Source organism: Herpailurus yagouaroundi, unplaced genomic scaffold (genome assembly GCF_014898765.1).
Source record: "Herpailurus yagouaroundi ecotype Mexico unplaced genomic scaffold, PumYag 165, whole genome shotgun sequence".
NCBI lineage: Eukaryota > Metazoa > Chordata > Mammalia > Carnivora > Felidae > Herpailurus > Herpailurus yagouaroundi.
In genome coordinates, this window is record NW_024412406.1 from 22,670,378 (window position 1) to 22,683,821 (window position 13,444).

General features: G+C 47.4%; 1 protein-coding gene across 2 annotated transcripts in view; it reads right to left on the reverse strand.

Annotated features, from left to right (window-relative positions):
• CHD7 (chromodomain helicase DNA binding protein 7) overlaps positions 1-13,064 on the reverse strand; it is a 126,582-nt gene extending 113,518 nt beyond the window's left edge. For both annotated transcript variants that reach the window (XM_040487726.1, XM_040487724.1), the window contains exon 1: positions 11,228-13,064. In XM_040487726.1, coding sequence (XP_040343660.1) covers positions 11,228-12,889 — 1,662 coding nt within the window. In that variant the 5' untranslated portion in view covers positions 12,890-13,064. The remainder of the gene's footprint in view (positions 1-11,227) is intronic.
• Between the last annotated feature and the right edge of the window lie 380 nt (positions 13,065-13,444).

The following is a 13,444-nucleotide window of genomic DNA, read 5'->3' on the forward strand; positions in this document are numbered from 1 at the left end:
AATGAAACAAGGAAACGGGCACCGTTTCCCGTTGACGCACTCTTGGAATCAAATTTATATTTGACACGAAATGTTACTCCAGCCTGGAACACGGCCTGGCCTACCAAGGAGTCTCGCTCAAGTCTCCAGGGAGGGCGACACGTTAAAAACGATCCTACGACCTGGCTCATTTTTGCTCTACGGCTGTCCAGTCTCTTGGATTGCTTTTCTCCCTTCACCAAACATACCCTAAGCTCAGAGGACTTATTTACACTTAAATACTGGTTTTTCACTTTCTTGCAAACACTAAAGCTACGCATGAGCTTCAAGCTCAGCTCTAAGGACGGACCTTTTCCAGAATCAGGCTCTGGAGTATCTCCTGCCTTCAGCCATCCTCCACCATCGTTTCAAAGTACGAGGAACACGTGACTGAATCAGAAGTCGGGGTACGGAAGACACTGAGGGCCAGCGCTGCTTTCACATCTGACCGTGGCCCGGGGGACGAGTGTGGCCCGTTGACAGTCCCCGTCGTTGAGGGGGATACGGCTAACGTGCACCGGGAGAGCATCCGGAGGAAGAGCTGATAAAAATGAGATACTACTTCGCTCCCTCTAAATCATCAAACTTTTTCCCTGAAGAACTTGCACTTGGCTCCTTTAATCCGTGGTATGCCTCCGTGCCTTTCAACGGCTCTCCTTTGTGAAAATCTCTTTGCAATATTTGAGCAGCCAGAGACGGAGTCGGCCTGGTAATGGACCAATTTAGAGCAACGTCAGCACATCCTGCTCGGCGACTGCCCCAGTTCCACTCCTGCCTGTGGGTACTGACAGATCATCTGTAGATTTACAGCTGTGCATACAGAGAGTGGAGAGGAACATTAAAATGTCAAGACTGAGGGAAACTCCCCATTAGGCCCTACCGTCCATTTCTGTCAACCGCCACAGTGGTATTAGAGTTTAGCCATCTCTTCATGCTGACATTTTGAGGTGGCTGCAACGTTAACAGCGAAAGCAAACGCTTCATGACCGAATAATCTACGATTTTATAGGACTGTTTGTTTAAGTTAAAGAGAATGTTCATGCTGTAAGAGTCCACAAAGAAGCATGGTCTAAAAATTTAGGATCTTGAGCTTTGTTCAATTAGAACTTTGTGTATTCCTGCACTCAGTAAGAACTTGAAATCGATGCGTGGCCCCTTCATTAAAAAGTTCAGAAATATAACTGCAGGAAAAGCTTTGGAGAAAGGATGCTGTACAAGTCCTCGCCTATCCACTAGCAGAGAAATCCACCTGCGATGCCCCCGGCCCCCTCTGATGAGCAAGCCACAGGGACCTGAGGGTCCACCAAAGGGCTGTGCGTGGGTTTCCTACCCTAGAGCTACGCAGCGGCTCCCGCCTGCCCATGGAGAGACAGGAGGGGCACAAGCTAAGTGGGAACCCCATTCGGGAAACTCGGCAAGGTTTCCAACATCACTACTTCAGCCGCCTCTGCTTGGGCCCCAAACAAAACAGTCCTCAAGGTTAACAACCTCTTACTTCAAATTAAAACAGATTTTCTTTTTTTTTTTTTGCCTTCACAGGGTGTTAAAATCTAAGAATTCTCCTGAAATTGATGGGAAGAATTACTTAGAATTAAACATAAAGGGCAGTGGAGGAGAAGAGGCCAAAGACACTCTAAAGCAGAAGAGAAATGCGCTCTCGGTGAAGGGGAATCAAAATGGCGCGTTCCCTCCAAATCACTGGCTGGGTGGGGATTTTAACGCAGTCACTAAAACAGGACGTAAGGAAACGCCTTGCAGCCTCACCGGGCCATCTCTCTCACCGTCCCACCACAGGGAAACAGCGAGCAGGGTACTGAGTGCCTCTGTATCTATGCTGCCTTTTGACTTTTTTACGTGGTGCCAGCTTCTGGGCATTTGGACAGCTTCCTTAACTCCTCCACAGGCACCACCGCCAGTGCCACGCCCCCGTCCCTAGAAGGCTCTCCGATGCTTCTCACACTGAGCCAAACACCCTCACTCGTGGTGACACGCCATCACCTACTAAATGTCCCGCAAGGCGAAAGCACAAGTTTGCTGCGGACTTCCTTTGCTGATACAAGAACCGTACTCAGTAAGACAGGAAGACTGAGGCCCTCGCTCAGTGGCTACTGAGAGATTACCTATAGACTGACAGCTGGAACTACAGCAAATGGACAGTAATATTAAGATGTCAAGATGAAGGTAAATTCTCCAAGTTAGGCCTAGCAGTGCTTTTCCCCTAATTGTCCCCCTGACCCGCTTCCCAATTTTCCTTCCCTGGCTACCTATTGCTTCGCAGGGCCAGAGATGGCCTTTCTGAAGGACTGTTAAAATGCAGAAGGAAAAAGCAGCAAAGAAGAAAAAGGTGAGGGGGGCGGGGGGTGTGCATAATGGTAAAGACAGGGCTTTCTCCCTTATCCTTGGAGAACCAATTTCATAAATAGGCATCAGTGACAGAGAGGCAAAGAGAGATGGGGGTGGGGGAGGGGAGGGAATAACTACTGAAAGTATCCAAAAACCACTTGAAACTAAAAATCTTGGAAGAGGGGAGCCTGGGTGGCTCAGTCGGTTGAGCGGCCGACTTCGGCTCAGGTCATGATCTCGTGGTCCGTGAGTTCGAGCCCCGCGTCGGGCTCTGTGCTGACAGCTCAGAGCCTGGAGCCTGTTTCAGATTCTGTGTCTCCCTCTCTCTGACCCTCCCCTGTTCATGCTCTGTCTCTCCCTGTCTCAAAAGTAAATAAAACGTTAAAAAAAATTAAAAAAAAACATCTTGGAAGAGATTATAAGAGAAATGGGGAAGAGAAACGCTATGTTTTCCTACAAGAAAGTAGAAAGACCTTCAGGCAGCCTTCTCTGAAACCTAAACAAATGAAATTTCACTTCAATAACCTATCCTTCCATGATGTTGAGGATACTACACACACACACATAAACACACACACACACACAACACTACACGTGTTGATACCTAAAAAATGCTGCTACTTCTCCAACCTCGCAATGAGGGTGCTAACAACACCTGTGTTCAAGCATACTGTCATACGTTAAGCAATTTAAAATGTATTTTTATATTACATACATTTTGTTACATATGTATTGTTTATTTATATAAAAAAGCGTTTATTTTTATTGTTGAGAGAGTGCCCACATGAGAGGGGGTGGGGCGGAGAGAGGGGCACAGAGGATCTGAAGCTGGCTCCAGTCTGTGCTGAGAGTGGGCCCAACACGGGGCTCAAACTCAGGAATCACGTGATCATGACCTGAGCCCAAGTCGGACACCTACCCAGCTGAGTGCCCCTAAAATTTACTTATAGGTGCATAGATTTATTTATATTCTGACTTGTTTCCAAAAAGAACGTGAAGCAACTGCTATTGAAAGAGGCTTCAATATGGCGGCTGCCAGTCACCTTGGGCTCCTGGTTCGCGTTCTGTGGAGATGGACTTGCAGACTGACTGAAATAAGAAATGTGTACAAAACACACACTGGATTTCGAATGCTGTGTAAAACACCGAATGAGTAATTTTATACTGATTACGTATTGGAACAGTATTTTAGATTTTGGGGGGTTAATTAAATGTACTACTAAAATTCATTTTACCAGTGTTTTTTATTTATTTTTTATTTTTTTATTTTATTTTTTTTTTTACCAGTGTTTTTTAATGTGACCATTAGAAAATGTAAAATAACACACGTGGCCTGTATCTGCAACTCCCACTACATTTCAACTGGGCAGCACTGGTCCAGAACATGGTTGGCACACGAAGAAATGACAGCCAGAGATGACACCTAAATAACAAACTTCCCTGTCCATCTCGGTGAAGGCCTTTATCTCCCCCTTTCTTCTGCCACATCGCCAATCTCTGCCCTTAATATAGTGCTTAGCACCTAACACTCAATAAATATTTATTTAATGGAGTTGAATGAAAGTAACAAGATACCAGATTAAAATGCAGTACCTAAAAGTGGCTTATTAAAGGTTAAGAAAACTCACTGGCTGCTTAGGACACTTAGCCGATGGTTAATATGCAGGCTTGAAAAGTAAATTAAAAAACTAACTTCTGGGGCACCTGGGTGGCTCAGTTAAACGTCCGAGTTTAGTTCAGGTCATGGTCTCACGATTCGTGAGTTCCATCCCCACATCAGGCTGTCTGCTGACATCTCAGAGCCTGGAGCCTGTTTCAGATTCTGTGTCTCCCTCTGTGTCTGCCCCTCCCCTGCTCACGCTCTCTGTCTCTCTCTCTCTCAAAAAGGAATAAACATTTTTTAAAAATTAAAAAAAAAAAACAACTTGTTACCTACAACATTCTTGATACTCAGAGAAAACAATACTCTTTTACAAAATAAAAGGCACCAAGAGACTAGGCTACCATTTAATATGCGGCTCACTTCATGCTTTCAGACAGTGGGGTGAAAGGAGAGACAGGGCAGAATTTTTTCCTTTGCCTTCACTCTAAACTTGGTATTTTCCATTTTAACCCACGGAATCTCTGACCTCTGGGATAAACCAGTTACGCTGACGGAAGATACGAGGAGGTTCTCATTCAGCTGCAGCATATACAAAGTGCAGTAGAAGAAATACCTTGGAGTCCTCACAGAGAAACAACAGATTGACCAGTAAAGTCAAGGGCAGTCAAGGGCAGAGAGCTTGCTGGAACCAAAGGTACCATGAAGAAGTAACCGGCCAGCCACCACCGGCACGCGGGAGAGCAGCGACCCTCCTGACATCGCTCCGTGAGCCCGTGAGACGCCCTGTTCCCACGAGGTCTAGCTATGGGCGCCTGCTCTCTGAAGGTGGGTACACTCAGACCGGCCCCTGAACGCCACGCCGGTCAAAGCCGGGTTTCCTTTAGATATGTTTTGTTTTCCCCATCTCCACTAGACATCCATGGGGGTAGGAAAGTACACGTAAGCATGTCGAGACTGATGCTCGTAGACATACATGCACTTTCTATTAAAAAGGTGTTTTTCTCTGCTTCGGATCACCATTTGCATAAGTAAAGCTCGAGACGCGTGGCCACATTTTCCATAAAATCTATTCAGTAGTTGCCAATTACTCTGCTCATGTCTGGAATTCTATATTTACTGGGTGAACTGAGAGAATTTCAGTAGAATAGTTGCTCTACTTGAAAGTTACCAGGAAAAGGTTTTCCCAGAAAGGCTGTTTTTTAAAATATTTATAAGATGTCATGGAAAGACAGAGAACTGGAAAAGTTACAACCACTGATTCTTCTAGGTGTTTTTCCTTTTTTTTTTTTTTCTTTTTAAAAAAAATCTCCTGGGGGAAAATTAGACACAGAAATTATTACCCATCACCTCCATCTTGGAGGCACTTAAAAATTTCTTTCTGCTTCTGTTTTTCTTCACCATGACTGTATTTCAGGCCCAAATTAATGCAAAGGGTACAAATGTATTCAAAATATTCTAAGGACACAACATTGCAGATTCTAAATTCCACCAGAAGTTGCCTCCCCCACACCCCCTACAAGAGCAGGACCTGTAAGCGGAGAAACCTGTATCTTGTGCAGCAGTTTAACTTATTCAGAAACTCCGGGATTTACCTGTAACCTGAAGGACAATCCACTTAACCAGTCTTTTCTAGATAAGCTCTTCAAATAAACAAAACCATGTTTTGAGCTCTCCTTCCAGGTGGCTCTCACCCACAATCACTGTGCACTGATAAACATTCCATTCTCTCTCTCTCTCTCTCTCTCTCTCTCTTTCTCCCCCCCCCCCCACTCCTGAAGTGCTGCAGGTGCCCCAAAGGTGCTGTCCCTGCCGGAGACCTCCCAGTGCACCTCACGGACACAGAACCTGCTCTAAGCATCTCACCGTGACTGACAAGGTCCCACAGGGGAGCCACACAGCTTCCTCTCCCACAGCCCAGTCCTACATTCCATGCACTCATGATTTCCTAAGCCTTAAATTCTTCTCCCTCCCCCTTCACCCAGCCTCCTCTCAACCAGGACTGACCCTTCACATCTCAGTGAGGACATCACTCCCCCCAGGGTACCCTCCCAGACCCCAACCTCACACCCCCAAGACCGGATTGGGAGCTATCCCCAAAGCACTTACTCCGGTGCTGTGCTTTCCATGGCAGACGCTTGCCTGCACTATCTCCCACCACCATCAGGGGCCTCAGAACCTGATAACTGTTCCCTAAAACCAGGGAAACAAAAGCAAACAACTCTGACAATAGTTAACATCGAAATAAGTGCTTCAAGTTATTTTTTAAACTTTGCAACAAGCAATTCTGAACACTTGCCCAATGATAATAAAACATTTTTGAGTCCCCACCATGTATCTGATACCATGTTAAACATTAAAAGATATTATTGCTGATCTTGCTATGCCTCTAACCAGGGAGGTAAATCTGTCCTCAGTTGAGACAGATGCAATCGAGGCCCTGAGGTTAAGTCCCCTGCCCAAGGTCACGGGGCCAGCGATCAGTTGGTGGTACTTCGACTCAAAAGCTGCAGACGCCAAAGTCTACATGCTTCCCTTCATGCTGGTGGCTCTGAGAGTGGGTCTCCGGGGTCTTGTGAGATGTTATCTGCCCCTCGCTCTCTTTCTAAACATGAGTAGACTTTTCCAAAGGCTCATAACCTGCATGCAGACTGTATGCAATGGCAGGTGTCAGAATCCAGCATTTGAGAAAAGGTAAGACCATGCCACTAAGTTTTTTTGTTTCGGAAAAATGATTATTTTTCATTTAAAAAATAGTTTTTGGCTTATTCCTTTTAAAGCTTGCTTATTTTTATTTATTTATTTATTTATTTATTTATTTATTTATTTATTTATTTTTAAGGAATCTCTACATCCAACATGAGGCTCAACATCACGCATGCTCTTCTGACTAAGCCATCCTGGTTTATTATGTTTAAACGATCAACAAGTGGGGCGCCTGGGTGGCGCAGTCGGTTAAGCGTCCGACTTCAGCCAGGTCACGATCTCGCGGTCCGTGAATTCGAGCCCCGCGTCGGGCTCTGGGCTGATGGCTCAGAGCCTGGAGCCTGTTTCTGATTCTGTGTCTCCCTCTCTCTCTGCCCCTCCCCCGTTCATGCTCTGTCTCTCTCTGTCCCAAAAATAAATAAAACGTTGAAAAAAAAAATTTAAACGATCAACAAGTATTTCAAACTGTCCTCAGTTTAAATTTCTAAGACAATAAATATCCTCACATATAACCCACATAAACCAAAGATCTTTGAAGTCCTCAATGATTTTTAAACACGTAAATGGGTCTGAAATGAAAAGGCCCGGGGACCGATATCCTTCTCAGCTACAGAAAAGAAATACAAGCTAGGGTTTCTTCTTCCGCCGCAAACTTTATCAAATAATCAGGAGAGTCTGGAGCACCAAAGAACGTGTCCACACTCTACCATGAACACTACGGCCCAATGAACTCTGGCTTTTCTAACATTTTCCTTTGTTGACTCTTCAGTATACAGTTAAACTTACCTTTAAAGATACTTAAGTGTGTATATATAATTTAGAAAATATCTGTTCAGAGCCCATGAGACATTTAAAAAGCCTACCTTCTACCTTTAAAAAAGTGAAAAAGTCGGGGCGCCTGGGTGGCTCAGTTACTTAGGTGTCTGACTCTTGATTTCAGCTCAGGTCATGATCTCTCGGTTCAGTTCATGGGATCGAGCCCCACGTTGGGCTCCACACTGATGGCACGGAGCCTGCCTGGGATTCTCTCTCTCTCCCTCTCTCGCCGTCTCTGCCCCTCCCCAGCATGCGTGCGTGCGTGTGTTCACTCTCCTTTTCTCAAAATAAATAAACATTTTTTTACAAAGTGAAAAACTCAAAATAAAAAAGCCAACAAGCCTATCTGAACATGATAATTCAGCAAATCACATCAATATTTCAACTTGATCTGGCAGTTCCCCTGCTACACAATATGGCTGTGAACCACCGTTCTACATGAAATGCAAAATAATTTTAGTAGTTCTGAAGCAAAACATAATTAGATGGATATATTTGCTGGAGCCGAATGTGAGCCATTCACAGGGAGAAAGAGGTTTTTAGGATTACGTGACAGCATTTTGAATTACCCACATCATTATCCCCATCACACCTGTCAACATGGGCTAAGGAGGGGAAATATTGGCACAAATCAAATTTAATGTTTTATAACTAAGACCACATTTAATGATATTTAACCTGTTCCTTAAAAATAAAAGTAATTTTACATTGTATTTGCATGTGAAATCCCATAATTATAAAGTGAGGTCTGCATTACCGGAGACGAGAACTAAAGCCTGGAGGAGAACTAACATGAATACGCACCAGCAGCTGGCATTATACTAGGCACTTGGTATATATTAATTTCAACACCTTTTGTGACAGGTCCTATCTCTCCTATTTCACTGATGAAGAATCTAAGGTTCAGAGAGGTTAAGCTGTCTCAGGTCACCAAGCTGAAGTTCAAACGCTTTTCCAACCATAAAGTGTATGCTCTTGGGAACAAGATTTTACACCTCCCTACAGATTATTTTCAGAACTGAGTGCTTCAAAAGCTGAAGAAGATACAAAGTTAAACAGAAATTAAGAAGGCAAATGCCATGAACAAAATTTTTTTTAATTTTTTTTAACATTTATTTATTTTTGAGAGATAGACAGACAGACAAGAGTGTAAGCCAAGATGGGGCAGAGAGAGAGGGAGACACAGAATCTGAGCCGTCAGCACAGAGCCCGACGTGGGACTCGAACCCACAACGTGTGAGAACGTGACCGGAGCCAAAGTCTGGCACTTATCCAACTGAGCCACCTAGGTGCTCCTAAATACCACAAACGAAATTTTTAAAAGGCAACTGAACTTAAATAAAAATACCTCCTATGTATGTGTTTACGCCCTGCCCCCATCCTGCGTTGGTCTATAATGGTGTACTCAAGAAGGGGGAGCTGGAGAAAACGGGCACCACACCTCGGGTCCCACAGAGTCTAACGCATACAAAACCCTCCAGTTTTCAGTGACTTGAACACCACATATTCCTATCCATCCCCCGAAACGCCTACTGAGGTCTTTCATGCTCTTAAAACCAGGGAAAGCTCAAAAACCCCCACCCAGAGGTCATATTACCATCACAGGGCATCTCCTTCAAACTGTGCTTGTCCTCCAGCAAAGTGAGAAGATGCTGGAACGAGAAGTCAGAATCACCACCCTGGAAAGGTCTCCTGGCCAATAAGATGCTTTCCAAGGAACAAGAAAAGAACACCTCCTGGAAACTAAGTCACATTCATTTCTGCCCTAGAAGCCACCCAGGTTGGCCGGCCTCAGGGCCCACACTTTCAGCCAGTTCTGAAGAGGGGCATCTTTGCTTTGAGGTTGATGTAAGGGGACAACAAATGAGCAGGAATTGATCTTCTCTATTCATCCCATAGCCCTTGTCTTCCCCGAGGCTCTCTGCTCCCAGCCTCTTGTCAGACTGGCTTCGTCACCTCTCCCTTCACTCGGTCCAGGCACCACAAGGCTCAGAAGCCCTTCCCCATGGGCTGCAGGCTGGGCTGTGAGACAGGGAGCAGTTCTCTCCCAGGCAGCTCCCACCGACCTCGGGGCTCCTCTGAGCAGTATCCAAGTGTCTGCTTCCCCGAAACCCGTACGTGTCCTTGTGTCCTAGGTCCCCAGGAGAAGACTTTCCTGATCTCCACTTTCCCACTCCCACCGAGGCTGAGGCTTCTAAGTCTCTGTTCTAAATGCTGGGATACCTCACACGGATGTATTTCCTAACCAAACCTTTTTACTTTAACATTGCTTCAATCCCTTCTGTTTCTGCTGCCCGATCCTTGTTCCAAACTGTCCTTACGTGCCTGAACCACAGGCTCACGGCTAAACTTCTGGTCTCCCAGCCGTCCTGTGTGCTGTCTAATCAATATCACAAGCTCCCCGCTGAAGTGCAAATTCCTTAAAACAGAATACAAGATTTCTACCATCTGGCTTGCCCCACAGCAAGCTCCAGGTCCCGTGCCCCCATTCACTGAGTCCTCCCCAAACCTGAAACGCCGTCTTCGGTTCACCTGCCCTCTCTAGCCAAATGCCAAGCACTCACATCCTCAGGTATTTCCTCTCTCTGGACACTTGTCACATAACTGTGTGTGGTCTTTCACTCTGCTTTTCTTTCCACACATGGGTCATGTTTTCCCACACTGATTAGAAGTTCATTAAAAACAGCTCTAGGGGCGCCTGGGTGGCGCAGTCGGTTAAGCATCTGACGCTTGGTTTCAGCTCAGATCGTGATCTCACGGTTCATGAGTTTGAGCCCTGCATCAGGCTCTGTGTTGTCAGTGTGGAGCCTGCTTGGGATTCTCTCTCTCTGCCCCTTTGTGGCTCGCTCATGCACAAATTCTCTCTCTCTCTCTCAAAATAAATAAACATTAAAAAAAAAAAAAAAAAAAAGAACAGCTCTAAAATCGCCTCCTGTGCCATCCAAACTCAAGTTGTGATCATAATGATCCGTACATATAGATGTTAATTTATCCCTCCTAGGCCTAGGGCACAAACACCACATTTATAACGGCAAGCCATCTCTGTGAATGCCAGAGCTTGAAACTTAAATGTCTGCTTATAAACTCTGCAGGGTAACAAAACTCCCAGCTCCGAGAGGGAGGACTCCTGTTTCCGTGTCGGGTACCCGAACCTCTTAGAGACCAAACATGTTCTGCGGATTAATGTGGACTGTGATTTTCTACCCTTTGCGATTTAAGTTCACACTAGCATTCAACAGCTGGTAAAATAAATATTACAGAAGAACACATTTTGAAGCTTCCCAAGGGAAAAAAAAGTTGTAATTTTCTAAGAGAGGTGGGAAGGCGGGCACAAGCACAGCAAACTTTGCCGGATACCAAGGTTCAGTGTATTTTTAAACCAGAGGGAGGAAGAGAGAAAGAACAGGAATCCAACTCTGTGTCCCCACCAGCAGTGACGACCCTTACGGGCAGGGGCCTGGGGCCAGCCGTCCGTGACGCACCCACAGCACCCCGCACAACGCCTGGGACGGGAGGAATCGGGGGTTTCTGAGTGAGAGAATAAATGCAGAAGCCAGTAAGTGAGAGTAATAGGAGGAAGGAAAAAAAAAAAAAAAAAGTGAGATTCTGGGGCAGCTTACGAGATAAAAATTAAGGAAGTCATGATGAAAACGCTTTTGACGACATTCAAAGGAAACAGCTATGGGACGAGTTCCCCGTGTTACGTTTCACACCGCGAGGCGGACAGGACCCGAGTCCCCTTACCTGAGGCACAGGCACTTTCTGCGGGGTGCTCTGGGGTGACGGGTGGAGCTGTGCCCAGGGCTGGTGGTGCGGGTGTGGGGGTGAAGACTGGTGGTGCAGGCCCGGGTGGGGCTGCATCGGAGGGCAGCTTGGCAACTGCTGGAAAGACGGCTGCTGACCGGGGTGCTGCTGGCCAGGTAGCAGTCGCTCCTGGATCGCTTGGGGATCTGCAAGGCCAACGCCGGGACAGCCGTTTGGTCTCATGTGCCCGGCCAGCTCCCTCGGTGCTGAGGACATGCCCATAAACGGACGAGACTGCTGCATGTTTCTGGGGCCCATATTCCTCTGTCCGATTCCCATGGCACCGGGGGGCTGGTGAGATGGCTGAGGGTGGGGCATATTTGGATAACTGCCAACGTCCATTGGTATCCCAGCGCTTCCGGGCCTGACTTGCGGAGGCGGTGTGCCTGCCGGATTGCTCATTGCTTTCATGGGTGACATGGGAGGTGGAGAGGCGTAAGTTCCCTGAGGCTGTGAAGGATGCATAGTTTGTGTGTTCATTTGGTTAAGTGAGCCGCTGGGGTGGATGGGCTGCTGGTGCATTAGTCCTTGCCCACTGTTCGATGGGAATCCTACAGCATTGGGGTATCTTGGTACGGACTGATTCATTGGAGTATTATTTGTAAGGCCTAAATTCTGATTCATCCCTGTATTGTTAACTAATCCCTGATTTAGGTTACTGTAAGGATATCGAGAATACTGCCCTGAGTTGTTTATAGTAGGTGAGGGGACGGTCTGGCTCCGAGAACTGAAGTTCAGGGTCTGCGGCCTCCCAGCCCCTTGTTGAGGAGGATTAGGGGAGAACCTGGGGCTGTGGGCAACGGATTCTCCATGGAGAGCAGTAGGGGGGTGGTGGTGGAACTGCTGCACCGAATGACGCAAGGAAGGTGCCACGCTGGGGCTCTGCTGGGGCACGTGGGCCAAGTGGCCGGGTCCTGAGGTGGCGATGAAAGGACTTCCCTGACTGAGGCCCTCCTGGCCCTGGGAGAACTGGCTCATCCTCTGCTGCGGCTGGCCGTGCTGCTGCAGGGAGAAGTCCCCGCGTGCCATATAGCTGCCCATCTGCTGCATGTGCTGAGGGTGGCCCTGCGTGGGGGGCCCCGACGGAGCGGGCTGGGGCTGCTGCGGCTGGGGCTGCTGCTGGTAGGGGGCCCGCGCCTGGTCCGGCACCTGAACGGCCCGGGGGCCCCACAGGGAGCCGCTGTCCACGAACGGCGGCCCGTGCCTTTCGTTCTGCATGCCGGGGTAGACTCCCATCTGACCGCCACCGCTGGCGCCGTGGGGGACCTGAGGGACGGGAGGGGCGTGGTACTGCGAGTGAGGGGACGCGAGCCCGTTCCCAGGGGCGCCGCTCATCATTCGGTTTGGCTGTTCCAGCAGATGCATCTTTTGCTGTTCGTACTGATTATAGTGATCGAAGTGGGTCAGCTTGGTCTGATTCTGATTCGCGGGGGGGTGGTGCAGGGAGGGCTGCAGGGAGGCAAAGCCCTGGTCTATCGGCATCTGCTGACCCATGGGGTTCACTGGGTTTTCAGGGTAACCACACTCTCCGAGGCCCTCGAGGCCTTCGCTGAAAATATTCCCGTCCTCGCCAAAAAGACTCATCATTCCTGGATCCGCCATCGTCTTCCAACACGCGGCTCCTCCAAACTACAGCTCAGGAGCGTGTCTGTGCTCCCACCTCACTGAGGTGTTTGTCCTCAAAGCCTATAATCCTTAACTAATCTTCTTCGTGTCATTCCGTATTTCTTTAATTCTCTCGGACCCTGCAGTGTCAGGCGAAGTCTGGATATAGGTCCTGGAAGAGAGTGGGAGGTGGGGGGGCGGGGGGGTGGGGGAGGGAGGAAGAAAACAAAGAATTAGGAACAAATGATGAAAACTGCCAGTGTTTCACGCATTTCATTTTGGTCTCCGTCAACAATACTAATCTAGCCCCCTCGCTGAGCCGTATTTTATAGATCTGGTTCACTTTAAGAGAAAGTCATTAGCTTCTACCAGAAGCATTATTATGATCGGTTACTCAGAAAGCAAGCAAAACACTAACCTTAACCTTAAATTAATCCATTCACTCCACTTCCTAGCGCTCCATTCTTGGATGGAACAGAACAAAAGAACACAACATGAAACAGCGGCAGCTGCCACAGCAGGCAAGCAGATGTATGAATATAGCCAAGCAGC